This window comes from Sipha flava, unplaced genomic scaffold (genome assembly GCF_003268045.1).
Source record: "Sipha flava isolate LNK unplaced genomic scaffold, YSA_version1 74_pilon_pilon, whole genome shotgun sequence".
NCBI classification, from domain to species: domain Eukaryota; kingdom Metazoa; phylum Arthropoda; class Insecta; order Hemiptera; family Aphididae; genus Sipha; species Sipha flava.
In genome coordinates, this window is record NW_020273614.1 from 1,006,744 (window position 1) to 1,025,963 (window position 19,220).

At 31.8% G+C, this 19,220-nt stretch overlaps 1 protein-coding gene across 7 annotated transcripts in view; it reads right to left on the reverse strand.

Annotated features, from left to right (window-relative positions):
• LOC112692512 (cardioacceleratory peptide receptor) overlaps positions 1–19,220 on the reverse strand; it is a 342,250-nt gene that overhangs the window by 18,614 nt on the left and 304,416 nt on the right. For all 7 annotated transcript variants that reach the window (XR_003149419.1, XM_025567189.1, XM_025567190.1 and 4 more), the window contains 2 exons: positions 9,402–9,537; positions 2,893–2,996 (listed from right to left, as the gene is read on the reverse strand). Coding sequence is in view for 6 of the 7 variants with exons in the window: in XM_025567189.1 (XP_025422974.1) it covers positions 2,893–2,996; positions 9,402–9,537 (240 nt within the window). In the remaining variant the exon portion in view is untranslated. The remainder of the gene's footprint in view (positions 1–2,892; positions 2,997–9,401; positions 9,538–19,220) is intronic.

Sequence of the window (19,220 nt, forward strand, 5' to 3'; positions counted from 1 at the left end):
CCTGTGGTAATTTTACTTTGTATTGATAATTTTATTTTATTTAGTTTTGTAAAAATATCAGTTAAGTTATGAAATCGAAATAACTAGATTTTATCAGTAAGTTTGAGTTGTAAATTAAATTGGTGTTAATAAAACGTACAATTCATTGAGCAATTCAAATAATCGTATCCAATGTTTTTCCAAGATAACTAAGAAATATATTAAAATTAAAATTTAATTAATTCAGATGTGTACACGAAACAACTGAGCCCTTAGATTTCTCTCGAGAAGCTCTAGGGCTTCATAGAGCATTATTTGAAAACCTCTGGTCCATGTTTATGATTTTAATACGTGAAATGACAAATATAACAATTACAGATACAATTACAATAAACAAAAATAACAATTGCTGTTATTCAGTGTATTATGGCTTTCGATTTACTTAGCAGTATTCAATATCGGAATTTGTTTTACAAAATTGCGCTCCTTCATCATTTTGTTAAAATCTGAACTGAATCTGTAGTAGTGAGTAGTGACAAATTTTGTCTGTATATAAATTAGTGAACCCATATTGTAATCACACGTATCGAAGGAACAGTATCGTGGAACACGTCGTGCCGATTGATTACGTTCCTTCACGGTCATTTCGCTTGAACGATTGCATGTATTTGCCATTTTACACAATTCGTAAGACCGCACGACAATGACGATGGCGGTTTGTTCGAAATCGAATTGTTATAAAACAAACGCGATGAAGCATTCCATCCCCAACACATATAGCTATCGATGATCGAAGAAACTTTTCTATGTGTTGCGTACGCCTTCACCTCGTCTATGATTTAAAAATTCAACAATTTTTATGTACCTGCCGCTAAACGAAGTGCGTACAAAAATGCGTGTTGTGTAGTGAAATTATTTCAGTTGATGGAAATTGGATTTCACAATTTTTCGGATTTTTAATTCAATTTTTTTTCAATTTTGTGAAATAATGTTGAATTTTATTAGGAAACTGTAGATCGTACGTTTTTATATTTTGATGGAATCGAGTAATTTACGAGATATACAGTTTTAAATTTAACACAATACACATATATTATTATACGAAACACTGAAAACTGATCATTTGAATTCGTTATTTTTTTTTATGAATAATTAAATGTTGAGTTTCGACGCTATATCAATGAGGCTCGAGTTTCGGTATCTGTTATACAAATTAATTCCCGGATTTATTTCGGTGGTTAATAGTTTTGTGAATAAAGGTTAATAAAAAATTAAAATATTTCAGTATTTGTAATATAGGAGTCTCGGGTTCAATGAACCAGCAAAAAATATATTTTTTAATTAATTATACTTTAAATTGTACTCGTATTTTATAGTCTTAGAAATTTCGTGATAATGCAAAATTCTGAAAATTATTAAATGCGAACAAATAACGTTGGTACTAAAGAAAAATGTTGGTAAGACTATAAGTATATATTCGTTGAACTTCAGCCGAGGGCAGTAAAAACGATTTTCTGATTCCATAATGAAATAAAATTGTTATAGCAGACGTAGGACCATTGTAACAAATCTAATATCTGTCAAACAAATTGAAATATAAAGTTAGTAAACTCGAATGTTACGAAAAAAGGACACTGAAAACAGTCACTGTTTCTAACCGTATACAAGCGTTTCTCAGGGTCATCATGTACGAGTATTGCTTTTTGTTTTTTTCAAATACAATATTATATTGGTAATTCGGTGATTATTCTTAGCAAACAAATTTCTGTGGCCTTTGAGGCTGTGAAGGTTTGAAGCGTTTGAAGTGTATTGGATATTAGCTTCATAGATGCGTAAAAACAATTGATGTATATCACAAGACGTTCACAAACAATTAACAAACTTACCATATAATGCGCTGTAGCCGTATTTTAAAGTAATACTATTTTGGAAGGTGCTTTAATTATATATCATCTCCACCCACTGCCATTGTGAATATCTATAGTTTTTTTTTTTTTTTTTAAACCTTTATATTTTGGGTTTGTAGAAAGGCTCAATGTATCGATGCGTAACATTTTGTAACGATTATATTGACTGGAATGCCAACACTACAATTTTACGAACGTTATTTTAATAGAAAGTCAACGTTCGTTAATAGAAAGTTAATAAAAGTTTTTGAAAAAATCGTGGATAACTATAATAAAGAATCAGTTTTTTAGTAATATCTTGATCGCTTTTAAGTAAATACGCGAGTTCTCCTTAAAAACGTTTTTAGAATTTAAAAATCGCAGTTCAATACTTTCATTTTTTTTTATTATATAAAAGAATATCTATATTGTGTTAAAATGTGTGATAAATAAAAAAATTTGCTGAACGAAAAAAAAAACATTTAAAATATGAACACAGTGAGCAAGGAGCTGTCGTGCAGTGACTAAATTTTTTTAATCGAAAAATTGTATTTAAAAAATTAAATAGTTAAAGAAAATATAGATGATTTATAAGGAAATCAAACAGCGTATAAAGTATTGTATAATATAATTACACAACTTTTGAATATTTCTTGGTTTAATGTCATTCCTTTCAGAGAAGTTTGCAAACAGGTCGTTTTCTCATGTCACGTACTGGAACGGATCTTATGAATGTCTAATATACAATAGATGGTGACAAAAAAATCTTTGAAAAAAATCAGCACCACGTTTTCAATGCAACTCTGACTTGTATTGAGCACTTTTATCGAAATACAGTTATACATATCCGCCTTTGTGGTATAATAAATTCATTTCTCTCTCTCTCTCTCTCTCTCTCTCTCTCTCTCTCTCTCTCTCCATCTCGTCTTTATGTCAAATATGGAAGCTACGACTGACAATTAATATTGATTCCATAATAAACAATAATATCTATGCAAAATATGTAACTACATATATTATATGTTACCTGTAAGTATTTGACGACTTTGCAAGCAATCGGTCCGGCTGACCAGGTAACGGTCGTTCTCCATATCATGTCGATCATCACGCTCACCAGTCCCACCAACAAATCTGTTTGCAAACACGGAGTTTTGTTATTTTTTTTTGTGTGTATTTATATATGTATACATAATATATATATACAGTGCCAGCACTAGGTATTGCGGGGCCCTGGACAGTAGCGTAATTGTGGGGGCAAGGGGGGGGTAAGTGCTCCCCTGATAATTTTTTGAGAAATAAAGATATAGTTTCCCCCCCTCCCCCAGATAATCCAACAGTACAAATAGCAACTTTTGTTAATGAACTCTTATGGGTATTATTTAACAATATTGGTATCTAGTACCTGCTACCTACAATTTATGTTAATCTAAACCACAAAATGAGTTAAAAGACTTATGTAAAATCAAACAATTAGATATACTGTATAAAATACATACAATAAAAATATGTTTTAACTGGTGAGTGGGAGGGGTGTCAGGGTTTTGGTAATAATAAATATATTATATTGCCCTCCTAAATTTTTCCTAGTTACGCCACTGGCCCTGGACATGGGTATTAGCCTTTAGGTCCCCAGAGAGGGGCAAAATTCTAGTTTTTTTTTAAATCAGGATTTTTTAAAAAAATACTGTTTTATTTTGAATTTTAAACAATAACTATAGAGATAATAAATATTTATATTATTATTTATTGTAGGAATCCTACTCGTTAAAATATTACACTTTCGTCGTATCGATAACGATTTACTTTGTACTTTGTACTATGGCTAAATTTAGATATCATTTTCCAAATAATTGGTGATAGGCATAATATAGATTTAAAATTTGTTAATATAAAATGCCAATGTGTCTCATGGTATTAAGATGATAATTAAAAATCATGGGGCCCTTTAACAAGCACGGGGCCCTGGACAAATGTCCCATTTGTCCTCCCCTAGCGCCGGCACAGTATATATACATATAAATTTATATGTAGTATATATATCTACAGTGCCACAACTGCATTCCGTGTCGTCATTGACAAATAGTATTTTGGCGCTTATTAAAAAACCAATTTTAATTTAACTCAAATGCACACCCTTACTTTGATGCACCCGTAGCAACCACCCATTTCACCAACCCTTTAGTTACGGCACTGGGTACATGTGGACATAGACGCAACTAGAGCCCAAATATTGGGGGTGCTGAAATTACATAACTCGCACTAGCCCGTGGGAGGCTACGCCAAAATTTCCTCCCACAAGTACCTTATCTCAATTTAATCATTAAATGTATCATATCAACACATATAAATAAATATTTTAATTTATAAATATTAACAAGTATAAATTGTAACATACCTATTTATTTCATTATATTATTTTATTTAGGTTATTTAGCACTAAGAAATATACAAATTAAAAAAAAATACTATACGATATACAATGTATAATATTTATACTGGTATTATCTTGCAATGACTAGCGGAATATTTTTCAAGTAATTTTGACGATGTAATTAACTAATAGTCATGAACAATCCATCTTTCTGATAAAAGCATCAAATAAAAATAACTATATGAAATAAGAAAAACACTATTTTTCACACAATTTTTCAATTATTAATTTTTTAATTGAGGGTGCTAAATTAGAGCCTGGGGGTGATTTACCACCCCCAAGCACCCCCCTAGTTGCACCTATGCATGTGGATAGTTTATAATATGTGCACGTGTTATTATAATATTATATATCATCTAGTGGTGGACGCGAAGCTGGATTTCTAGCAGACCCTTGGTGTTATAGAGGTGAGGTGTGCAATTTAATAGCTGATGTGTAGTATCTAGGGCTCGGAAGTTGTTGCATTTGCATGTTTTTCTTGCACCATTGGATTTATTGCTAAGTGAGCTAGAAATTCGTATCAAGACACTACCAAAACCATATCAAAAGTTTATAGTGTATATTTTTGCATATTTAGTGATTTTCAGATTTTATGGCATATTTTTTAATTTTACAATTTCTTAGAGCATATTTTATGATTTTTTAAGATTCAGTAGGAAAATTTGAAAAATAAAAAAATAAATATATTCATATTAAGAGAATTTTCTTGATATTCCTGTATCGTATTTTTCAAATTTCCATTTGATATTAAAAACAATGTTTTTCCCCTATTGGTTAATATAATATATATATATATATATATATATATATATATATATATATTTATAAATTATAACTATAGCTTCATCTAAAATAAAATATTTACAAATATCAAATAAGAGCAGCTGCTATCGAAATACAATGATTTTCTATAAATATTTTTCTAGGAAAATAACTCAAAGATTATTGAAAATTCTACAAGCGCATTTTTTTATTCAAGAAACATTTTTAATGCTATTTTATTATTATTATTTTTTTTAAAATTATGATTAAAATTTAAAAATCAGAATTATTTTTATTACTTTGCTTTTTCTATATTTATGATTTTATAAAATATTTGTACAAATGAAAATTTTGTGTACAAAAATAAAATATAAGTGTATATTTTTAGAGCATATTTGTACTTTTTTAAGTGCGTAAGTGCATGCATATTTAGTATTTTTTAAGTGCATTAAGTTCCGAGCTCTAGTAGTATCTATTTTTATGTTAGCCTTCCGTACTCCACCCTTTGGTTGATATGAGTCCTTTGCTGGAGCAGTTTATCGTAGATCAGTTATTTTATATCTTAATAATTATTACTACGCTATTTAATTAATATGAAGTACACAAAAATGGGTGTGACTCATAATGGGGAGCTAAGCCCTCGGATATCGCAAAATAATTAAGGTTTTCCTAATATACATACTAGGTATGTATTAAAAGTCATTATTTCAGATACGATTGATAACCTACCTAATGCATAAGATTCAATTTGCACTTAATGCATCTAAGAGAAAATTGTTTATAACGGACACATTTTTAGAAGTGTTATTTCAGTTTTTAAAAAGAAAGGAAACATTTTAACGGTAGACTATTCGTTCTTACGCCGGGAAATGTTTTAAAATTTAACATGATAAGTTTAATATCTTGACGAAGTTGGAGGTTTAGAAAAATGTAAATTGCATATTGGTTATGTCCGTCGGTCACGAGCAAGAATCGGAAAACTACATTTCAACGTGACATCCGTCGGGTGTCATGTGTTAACGTATATTTTAATTTAAGGCAGCTGTGTATTTACGACCGTCCAAAACGCCGGTGGGACAGAGTTTTCTGACGAAACAAAAATGTAAAATAAGGACGAAGGAGCACAGACCGAATGTCCGCGGTGTTGGATTACGCTTCTGAAGTCGGAATGAGAAAAAAAAAACCGCTGAGCCAATATTATTGGACTGCGAGCGACGTGCCAGCGAAGTGCACTGATACGTAGCAATACGAGCGAGAATATTACGTGGCGCAAGACGGGAATAATCGGAACACATCTAATTTGCATACAGAATTATCGAGTGCTAGTAAAGTAGCACGCGTGATCTCGCGGTTCGGACTTGTCCCGTTTACAGGTGCCAATAATTTACGTACGTGCGAATTACACATATTCCGTTGGATGGCGACCGTGAACGAGGCAGTGCCGATCACCACGACGCGAAGTGTGTACAGATCATCGTACCGCGCGTGCACGTAGGACGACCGGGTTTCGCTTGTTATTCCCTTGACCCTCGTCCCGGCGACCGTGAAGTCCGTACCGATAATGAAACATAAACGCGCAGGTACATGTAATTTTGTTGTTTACATTATTTTCCGTCGTGCCCGTCGGACTCGTCTTGTACGCGTCCGGTTTTGAAAGATTAGAAACAAACATGAAAAATGTTTCGCACACTCGCGTATCCACAGCCGTATAAAAATAACAATAATAGTTTTACGGTCGGTACGTGCGCGCATACGTTACGCGCGCTGGCATCCACGTGTTTATCGCGCGCGAAACGACCGTCCGTAAATAAACCAGTGATGGGAACAATCGAGAGAAAATACTCGATTGTTCGATGTAATCGATTGTTCTCGATTGTTTTGGAAATCATCGAGTGTTCGCTCGGTATCAAAATCAGTTGAAATAATCGAGTGAAAAATGCTCGAATTACTCATACACTCGTTTAGTTCCGAGTTATTCTCTCGGTAACAAAATCCTATATCAGTTGAAGTAATCGAGCGAAAAGTGCTGGTTAGGTTAGATAAGGTCTAAGATAATATAACGTTTAACTAATAGGTAGTCGGTACTAGTTTACTTTTTGTTTGTATTCTTCGTTCATCATACCCGAAATATTTGTAATCGAATTATGACAAAAATAAAAATGAAAAATTGTAAAACATTTTGATATTTGTGTTTTTTTTTTCTGTCTTCGCTTCTTTTCTAAACATTCGAAACACGTTTATGAGCGAATAAAATGGTACTAATTTATTATTGCCATACCAGCAATAATAATTAGATTTGGGTATTCTAACTCCCAACACTCAGTTTTAATTATTTAAAATTATAATACATAACATATTTTAAAGTTTAAAAATTTGATTAGGTATTTTATCGTTGAATCCAACAATTCAAATTCTTAATCACTGCTCGTAAAGATGCATTCATTAAATTAAATATTACAAATGTAGTAGTTTAAAATTGACAAATTTTAATGGTATGATATTGTGATATTATATTTTATTTTAGTTTTTATCCATTTTTGGTCACAATAATATTTTTAAACATTAATTTAAACATTTTTTAACTTTTTTTTAATTTTATAACGTTTTTTTTTTTATTTACTATATATTGAGTTGTAATTTAATAAGTAACAATTTTTATTGTTTTAAACAAGGATTTAGTTTTATTTTATTTATATGAAGTTGATAATAAACTAAAATATTCCCAAAATAATACGACATGTTTAATTTTATGGTTCATTAATATATGGTAGGTATATAATTAAAATGTATTATGGTTAATGTATTTATTATAAGTAATACAACGTATTTATTAGTTCAATTATTATTCAAACGATCGAGCGATTTCATAATATAATATTACACTAGGTACTACCTACTAGAATTTTAAATTTTTATTCAGTAATCAGCAAATAGTTACTATCAACTAAGTACTAACCGAGAGATTTTTTTCGAGTGAATCTCTCGATTGCTAAATATTCTCGATTGTTTCCATCACTAAAATAAACGCACACACACACACTGGCCCGCCGACAGTAAACCGTTGTCGCCCACTAATACTAATAATGTACTCGTTACGGGTTGGAAACGGCGGCCGGTGCAGCAGCAGTCGCAATTAAAACATCGTTACCGGAGAAAAATGAAAAAAAAAAAAAAACCGAGTAACAATATTATGCGTAGAAGACGATCGGGTAATAATGATCGCAATAGAACGTCGATCAATCAAGTGTGAACGAGTATCGCGTTATCGTGCCACTGCAAAATAATAACCAATATTAAAAACACGACGTTAACGAATATAATAATACGGTGAATGTTTATATTACTTATATAAATAACTTATTATTACTATTATACAGAGAGGCGTGTTTTTTATTTGCCCGGGAGTAGCTCGGTTAGAATCCCGATTGGTTTTTCAAAACATTCCTGGCGAATCACGTGCGGGTACCCTGAACACTCCTTATGGGACACTGCACCCGCAGTTCGGTGTGTGGAAAACGATATCGATATTATGAAAGGTGAACCAGGATCCTCGAAATCTACACAAGGGTTACCATTATATGAGGATACCGCGCAGTGGACCAAAGGATAAAAACGATGCAACGTCAACTATTTATCAGATGATATATTTAGGTCTTTTGACCAAATACTTTATACCTAGTTAATCATAAGAATCATATACTTGTATATTAAACCGTATGGATTTTCACCCCCATATTATTAATAGCGGTAACTGCGTATCGTCGATATTGCATGAAAATCTATGTCATAGATGGATATTTGATTTAAATGCGTCTCGAATTTACTTTTGAGCAAATTTACTTGACGAACTGGATGGTTATCGGAAATGGAATATTTCTTGAGTTTCGCGGGGCTCCGTCTAACAGTTAAGTGTATTTTAGTGTGGAGACACGAACGATATTCGAGTGTTGAGATAAAACTCACTCAGGCAGATGACTTTTTATTGATTTTTTAATACTTTATAAACATTTTTTTTTATTTTACAACTTTTTTTAGTCGGCCGACTACTTAAATTGAAACTACAGGCCAATTATCGATCTTAGTTCTGTCATTAATTAATGCAATAAAAATGTAATTATTGCTTGAAACCACTTTGATCGATTGATATTTATTAGTTATATATATATTTTTTTCAGTTTTTTACGAGTTTCTATGAAAATATTTTGAATTTTATTATTTTTCAGTGTTCACGGAATACAAATTCTGGCTACGTCTGTATTTTAATCATGCACTGCAAAATTTATATAATAATATACGTTGGACGAAACCGTAAAAGAAATAAAAACACAAAAAAAAATACTTGCCGGCCAGCGCAAGGTGCATGATGAAAAAGTTCATGCGGTTCTTGCGAGCTTTGTTGAACGATAAGGCCACCAGCACGGCTCCGTTGCCCAGCACGATCGACAGGAACAATATCCATAGCACTGTGAACTGTACGGTCTGCGAAAAAATAAAACGAATCGGTAAAATATTTGTAAAAAAATAATACATTTACCATTTTGCGCTCAAATTGTTTCACAGTTTCAATTGTTGTTTCGCGATGTGTTAAACGAATATAATAGAAAGCGTTCGTTTAACTAAATTCGAGGATAGGACGTTGTTTACAATACTACATAATGCATAATATCAAATATTTCATTAAATTATAAATCATTTTTAAATTCACCTTTTATACTATATTTTTTATGAAAATAAAACTGTTTGTCTATAATTATAACTGTAACAATTCCTATTAAAAATTAACCATATTGAGTATGTATTTATGTACATTTCAGTAGTGATGAGCAAAGTTAGTTAGCAAAGTTAGTCTTGGTCTTGCTACAACACCAAAACCAAGATCAAGATCAAGACTGAATCTGCAAGATCAAGTCCAAAACAAGATCCACTCAGCAAGAGTTTTGCAGTCATGCCATTTTTATTGTAATTAAAAAATATTTTTTCTCAGAAAAACACATTTAGTATTGGTTAAATTAAATAATTTACTAAGAATATAATAAAAATTTAATATTAAATTTAATGTCAAAATGGCGGTTTAAAGTTAACCAGAATAAATACGTTCACACAACCTTTACCCTAAGACATACTCCTTGTCCTGGTGTTGTCCTATATGGAATTCCAATTCCCTACTCTCCAAAAATCAAATACCTCGGCCTTACGTTAGATCAAAGATTAACGTGGGCTCATCATATCAGAACCAAAAGATTAGCATTGAATCATCGTCTTCGATTACTTAAACCCTTATTATCCAATAATAATCACACCTCCCTTAGAACTAAACTGCTTATATACAAAACACTATTGAAACCACTATGGACCTACGGCCTTCAGCTTTAGGGCAATGCGAAAAAGACAAATATTTTAAAAATCCAAACCTTTCAAAATATCGTGCTTAGAAAACTAACAAATGCTCCACCTTACGTGTCAAATCATACACTACACACCGACTTGAAACTTAATAAAATAAATGATGAAGCTAAAATCTTTTACAAAAGATTCTATTACCGTCTAAATAATCACCCTAATCAATTAATAAAAAACTTGGCCACTCCCACAATACCTGGAAATCCTCCGAGACGTCTGAAGCGTAAGTGGTGTAGAGATCTCTTAAATTAAATAAATTATATATTATATATTAAATTAAATTAAAAATAATTAAAAAAAAAAAAAAAATAAATAAATAATTATCAAGTTAGTAGATAGTGCTATCAATGGGTGGCTTCTTTCAATAAAACCTCATGATATGTTAACCTTTATCATATTTTCTTATTGTGTCTAGTATGGATACAGATTGTTAATTACTTTTGAATATTAAAAAAAAAAAGAAAATTTAATTTAATGTAGGACGCGGTGTTCGGGGAAATAATGCATTATTGAATTATTTAAAACAAGATAAGAAATAATTAGATAAGATAATCACTATAAAGTAGTATAAAAGTTTCTATTAACTCCTAGCCTTGATAGGGATATAATTTTTTTTTTTTTAATTTTAAATAATGCAATAGTCTTGCAGCAAGACCAAGACTAAGACCAAGAATGAGTTTACAAGAAAGAAGAAGACCAAGACCAAGACTACCATAGTCTTGGTCTAAGTTTGCTTATCACTACATTCCAGAATCAAAGCCATAACTTATTACTACTGTACCTGTTAAACTCTGTAGTTTATTGATTAGCACGGAAGTATAAAAAAAGATTGTTAGATTATCTCATTCCTATAATATTTCATTCACCTAATTGTTGCAAATTAATATACAACTACTCAACTTATTTTGATAAATATGATATAAATTCTTAATATAACTACTACCGTTGTGTATAAATAAAGCGATTTTAAAACATTAGGTTTGAAAAATTAATTTCGGTCAACCGTTTGATTTGTCATTATTCATTAATTAGTGGCGAATTTGTTAAAATCGAAAACAAAATCTTAATTCACCAACTTAATTCAGTCCTATAATTAAAATCCTATAAAATCCTATAATTACATTTGTTTCTCGTCAACGCAGCTACCTGTGAATCAATGTTGTTTGTCTATCGTTTTGTCGGGTTCTAGTTTTCGCATGATACAAACGCAATGACTTTATGGTCACTATATCTGACCGTTTTAGTATTTTAGCATTGAGCTGAAAAATATATTCTTAAGGAACTAATTCAGATAAGGCGATTACCATAACCAATAAAGCTTTATAAACCTCGTTTGTTTTGAAAAATTATAACTTCATAAAACGTTTCCATTCCAATAAGATATTCAGTACAGCCCGATAACTTACCTGAGTGCTTTGATTTGAGGAAAAAAATCTTTATAACTTCAATACCATAGTATTTTTTGAAAATCTGCCATTATTAAAAATTCGAATCATGGGAAAGTAAATGCCATTAATTTTTTATATAATTATTTATCATTAAAAATTAGTCAGTGGTTAGTAACATAATGACCTGTTTTTTTTTACCTATTTATGTTATATATTTAATTGATTGAATAAATCGCAGATTTTATCCAGTGTTGTAATGTAATAGAGTACAACGAGTTATGACAACATTCAAATTTTATTTTTCTACTTTTATTCAACGTTACAATAGCGAAAAGACTGATTTTCGAGGTTTGTCGAGAATGTTTGCGAAACCGTTTGTACACCACTGATTCCATATCGTTGTGATAAAATTTATCGTTACACAATAATTTTTTCGCTAAAAATCGATAAAGTTTTGTCGACTTGTGTGGTCCTACCGAGTGTTATCTTTGTCTTATTTGAGTATAATAATTGAGTAGCCACATCGAAATGCACATCTCGTTATGGCCGCCTAATTAAAGAGGGTTTCCAATACGCTATTATGATCGAATAACGCTCATACTGAAGTATTATTAATTATTGTTATTAAAAACGTCCATGTAGACGGTTACGAACGAAACCGCAGCCGCGTTCGCACCATCGTTTTATATCAATAAATTAACGATACGACGATAATAATATTATAATATAGCCGTCTGTCGTTGCGCGACAAGGCAAATATTATGTTTCTTCTCGCATCTACCGCACACCGCTATCGTACGCCCGATCGCGCGTGTGATGTATTATTTTATATTTTTATTTTTTTCCGTTTCTCGTAAGTATTTCGCATCGCCTTCTGTTTTAAGCCGATTATTGTACGCACACCATCGTCGTTTGGGTTCCCGCGTCACGTACGACTTAGTGCCGTTTTTAACGATTATCATCTCTCACATCATAATGCACACATGGTGTACGTACAATATAATATATTGTACGTATATGCGCGCGCGAATACGAATGCATGCGAGTAGACTATATTTTTCCTTATAAAAAAACTTTTTTGTACGCGCGCTGATAAATTTACACTCGCGCTTCCCCGCTGCTCTTTCCGTACTTCTTCTGGCCTGTTAATACGTACCGCTAAGGTCCTTTGCCGCTCCCACAATCCTTCTCCGCTGATCCCTATCCGTTGCCAAGTCGATGCCGAAGGTGTTGTTTATCCTGGACAGGTCTCTAATCACCGAATCAAACCATCTCTGGCGCGGTCTCCCCGGGGGTCTGTTTCCAGTCGGGTTCCCCATCAACTTTTTCTCTCCGTACACGTGTATTATGTGTACACGCGCGGTGTGCGGTCCTAATATACGAGTAGAATTCGTGTAATACGCGTCGCTTCCAACGATATACGTTTCCTCTTGCTTGGTCTGTACGGCCACGTAGTTTCTGTGTGAAACGATTTCCGCGAGGATTCGATTGCTGCCCGGTCGGATCGTGGGTCCGCGCGACTTCCGGCCGACAGGAGGGCCGAAGTTAAATGAAATACGTACGCGCGTTTGTATACGGTTACGATATTTTTACTCAAGGGTTCGGTTGATAAAAACGTTGAATATCATTACGTTATGAGATGGATAATGGTAACAGTGCTCCGAGTTAGAACGTGTGTACGACCAACAAATATTTATTGATATATTTTTCGAACGTTTAAAAACTCGTTATGAAAAGCAAATCGAGCGATGCGGGAACAATTTTTTTGAGGCGGTTGGGTTCATTTGATCTGCCTTTGCTACAGGCGGTCCGCCTAGCACACAGTATTGATGGGGCTCAACAATAATACTATTATCGTGTAAATCCACGTATAATTCTATAAATCACCTACAAATCCACGTATGTAATGAAAATAATAATAATACTTTTAGTCGGTGGCTCGCCTTCGAAATAATACTCGCCTGCACGCGGTACAAATGCACATTAAATTATCATATCGTAATATATTTTATACGTGCGCACATGTATGAATGATAAATAATACATCTAATGTTATGCGTTTCTTGTACGGTACACGGCCGACGACAGCACATACCCATATCATGCGTGATGTAGCTGCTGATAATATTATTATATCCGGCGTATAGAGTGATTTAATAATAATAATAATAATGGTAATAATATATTTCAAGACCGTCCGCTTGTTAATTATTATATTCCACGATGGTTAATATGTATTTGTGTCGTGTGATATAATTATAATAATAATTATGACGGTGACGTCACAGGCACTCGCAATTCATGATCTCGTCTCTGGATCACAATATCGTATTATCGCGCATTGTCATTGTACATTTGTTGTTTCGTTCGTGTTTTTCGCGAAAATCCAACATGCACATTTTTAGTCTCTACGTCACCCCCTCCCTCTCGGGGTACAATTTACATACGTATGCAGGCGAGAATACAAAGGTGGATAGGAGGCTGGAGCACTTCCCTCCTCTCTTAGGCCTTAGATACTAAAAATATTTTAAAGATTACTTTAATTTTCGATTTATTGATTTAAGTAAAGAGAAGCAATGTTATATTTATAAGTTATAACAAAAGACCGGATTTATATGTAATTTAAATTTTTATAAACAAAAAGAGTAGATTGGTTAATAATTAATAGTATACGTTGGTAATAGGAAAAATTACATAAAAATTTATTGTAGTAGATATGTTAAGTGGAAAGAAAATAAGTTATTGAAATGTATTCCGTGTTCATTTCGGTACAATTATGACGATGAACAGTATGGTTGTATTTTTAGGATGAAAAACAGCGTACAACGTCAACACTGGTTATTGGTGCATGTTTAAAATTTAATAAATATCCGAAGAATAATTTAGAACAGATAAATCATCGAAATAAACACTGTTACTTTGAAATATTTTTGACATTTCTTTTAAAACCATTAATACATTATTTTACATTATTAATATATTATTTTTATTGAAAATATTTTTAAATGTTGTTTTAATTAGGTATTATATTTTTATTTTGCGCTAGTAGTTCATTGATATAATTATGAAATAATGATCTATTTAGCGTCTGGATATTCGTTGAAACGTAAAATATTTTATTTATAATCGTACCTATAATTTTTTTGTTTTTTCTCTATACCGTTTAGAACCGTAAGGCGTATCTTTGTTAAAATATGCAAAAACTTGCGAAACATGCATCAATCTCAGAGTATGCAAAAATATGCAGTATGCAATTTTGATATTTAATCAGTCAAGTAATGATTTACGGACACTTATTAACTACATGTATACAATGTTGAAAATAGCAACATGCATTTTATGCAAAATCCGGTCTTTAGTTATAATTTATAACATATTATGTTGCTTATTGACATTTAGGAGTGATTGATTGTTGTGATTATTTATACAGTCCTCGATAGTCCTAACCTAGAAGGATAAAAACAGAGGATTGGTTGAATGAATTTGCCAGTAAACCGTGATATTTTTTTTTTTCATCCACTGAATATTTTGCACTCCTCTTGCCCATGCTGTTATATAGCGTATGCAATGAAAGGTGATTTAGTTATTAGATATTTTTACTCGTATTTTATCCTCTTCAAAAACGTAAACGTTTAACGTTTACGATTTTATGGGCTTGAAAGTAAAAACATTTTTTTCGTTTTTAGATCCACGTCGGCACGTACATAATATTTGTGACAATCGAAAGGGGCAGCTCCATTGGTATGATATTACGATCGCGTACACGTTTATAATGTGCGCAGTGCACGCGTTCGTGATTCCGCCGAGACGTGCTAGTTTTTTTTTTTTATAAACTTGTTCAATTTTACGTCCTTTTTTTTGTCTGCGAACTCGCGGATAAACGCTGATGACGGCGCGGTGGCACGCAAATTATCGTCGTGAACCCTGTTTCAACAGTGTCTATAATACGCAGCCTACTCTCCCCGGGGCCCTTTCCGTCCAACAAGCCGAAACATTGCATTACGGTTGAACCTATCGGGTGTCAGTTTCACTGAAACGGCACCGACGTCGAAATGACTAAAATAGTATTTTTATCCAACTTTTTATAAGTTATAGATTTTGTGGCCTTCAATTTATAACACTAAACAAAGATAACGATATAACATATTATTAAATTCAAATAAAATTATTTTTATACATTTTTATTTTTAAATAGTCATTATATATATATATATTTTTTTTTTAAGGGGAGACGCCTCTCTCTGACGCGTCCCCTGACGAGTCGCCTCTGCTCGTTTCCCGTATAACGCGTTGTACAATAAAATATGGAGAACCGCAAGAGGCCGTTACCGGTCGGAAAGTCGCTCGGTTTCCCGCGCACCCAAAATCGATCATACGGTCAACGTAATTATGTATTATAACTTTTTATTTATAAACTTTTTAGAACGTTATGTTTCGCATACGATTATTTGCTGTTGCAGTACGACTTGTTAAGAATAAACGTCAACTGTAACGAAACAGCTGATTGGGAGTTTTTGAATGACATTGGTGTAACGCGTTCTCGGTGTAAGCACTCTTGTGCTGTTATTACATTTGCGAGACTTCGTGGAATAAACACGCACACAATACGTACGGAATTATTATTGCCTGAAAAAAATTGGAACAAACCCTTTTGAATATAAAAATATATATTTCTAGTCGCAATAACGGCGGACTGTGGCGCAACAATGGAAGCATTTGGCGCAGCTTATATAAATATACACGCATATATATAATAATTTGGCAATCTAATTTAAAAACTGAAACGGCGCCACGGGTGGATACTCTTTAATACCGTCTCAACCTCTGGAATGTATTATTTTCCTATTTTAAAAACTAATATCGAGTCTTTTCGAGAAAAGGGTTCAAGTCAGTATTTGATTTTTTTCCCGACAAATATAAATCCACTGCACTCGTCACGACTAATTCATAACTAGATTATTTCCGAAATAATTGTTTTATCGTAAATCGTATTTAATACGCATCCGCGAAACGTATAAATAACAATTCGTGGTCTTTATTTTTGACTAGAACCGTTCTCCGGTGACTGATTCGATAGCTATTTAGATACAGCGCGTTCTGTAATTTGTGTTTGTGATGTATAAGTATTAAATAACATTAACCAACTTTTGAATTAATATCGAAACTTTGCAACTATTTACAGGATCGTTGCGGCGATATCAAAACGAACGAATAACAATAGAACACACTGTATATTGTAGATAATTTGAAAGGAAATACAAATTCCCCGAAGAAATGTTCACTATACTGCATGCGATTTATTTCTTGATAACTCTGAGTTTATCTTGCTATAATCTTGATGATATTCGATTGATTCTAGTTCAAGTAAATTGTTGATCCGATCAGTTGATCATTTTGTTTTGATTGATATTACAAGGTTCTCGTTTTGAAGTTTCGAAAGTATTAGTAATTTCTGTTTTCGTTAAAAATGATCGGAATGAAACGGACGTCGATGACATGCAACTTTAATTTATATTAAATTATTGTAATTTGATTATATAGATATTGTTAATTGATAATGTTTTGGTATATTTTATGTATGATCAATTTGAATATTAAGTTCATTAAATACTAGCACCGGAATACGTACATTTTGACATGCTCAACGAATAACGAATGTCACTAAAAAAAAAAAAAATAATTAAAAAATTTGAGCTTATGTTGTATTCTTATTAAATCTGTATTTCTGTTTAGTATGCCATTATAATAATAACAAAATTTCAACATGAGGCGGAAATATAGGACTTAGACTTTTTTTGCAATTTTCTTAGTTCCGTAAAATAAGGCAGTAACTTGAGTTAGTTCCTCCAAAAATAAAATAACATCATAAAAAAAAAAGAAAGATGTTGAGTTACTTCTCATTATTTTTTTTAACACAAAGCGAAGTAACTTAATATTACTTCAGTCTATAGTATAGCCAGCCGTACTAGACTACGTTATTATGAACAACTTGCAATAATATTATTTATCATATTACCTACTTATCAAAAGGTATTGACCCGTTTACAATATATAAATAATATTATTATGTATAATTATGGGAATGTTTCTATGTACCCAATCAATGGATTACATTAATTTTACGAGCAATGGTAATAGATGAACTACAGTTTTGGAAAGGTTTAACAGCGATTTTTTGAACTTCAAACATTTGGTTGAGGGCATCGGTTTAATTGGTTAATAGCAGATGACAAATCAAAAATTAAATGTTAAAATATAATAGAGGCGTCCTCATCTTTCAAAACACCTTCTAAACTTGCTATAAAGTATGACTAGGATTCAGTAGACTACATTACAGTTTCACTAATGAAAAAAACAGAAAAGAAAACATGGTTAACGAGTTAAAGTAAAATAAAGGATAAATTACCTATCGAAGAAGCCAAAATGAAGGATTTATGTAAAATAGGACTAATAACAAAAACTTACCACTCATTCTATGAAAACCTATCTAAGTTAGAATCATAAAAAATATTTTATTTGTTGTTTTATTATTTACTATTCATTTTTACATTTTATTATAATATACAATTGTTATTTTGTTATAAAGTAACTTGAAATTCATAGTCAGAACTTTAAAAATTATTTTAATATTAACTATTTTATAATTTTAAAACATTGTTATTATTAGTATTATAATTTTTATGTTGGCATTTTTACTAAACTAGAATCATAAAATTATTTTAATTTTTGTTTTATTATTTACTTTTGGTATTGTTATAATTATAATAATAAAAAAATTTTATTTATTATATTATTTTTTATATATACGATAATTTCCCGAGGGTATCGTTTACTTTAATTTGCATAGTTTCATATTCCTAAATTCAGTAATAGTAATACTCGTATGATGACGAGTCGATGAGACGATAAATATCTGTTTCTCCGAAACTTAATATTATCCAGTGCAAACCGAATCGAAACACTTCAAGGCAGTGGCGCCCACTTGTATTTTATTTGGTGGGGCAAAGTATAAAAATGTGTTATTACCACCATGGTGTGTACCACCACCCAAAAAGTTAGAGCAAAATAATGACAGGTTACATAATTAAATGATTATATTGTAAATTTAACAATCATAAAGTCGCTCGCTTCGTTCGCAATTTATCATTCCAATTTCATCTATTACGTAGGTAATATTTAGCAGTGGCGTATCCAGGGGGAGGGAGTAGGGAGCTATAACCGACAACCCGCACTATTAAGTCTATTTTAGAATACGATTATATTTATTGTTAAATATGTCGCTTAAAACAGCACAAATTAATAATATTATAAATTATTATCGAATAAAATGCCTCATACTTTATCATAAATCAATAATCATACAGACTAAAAATT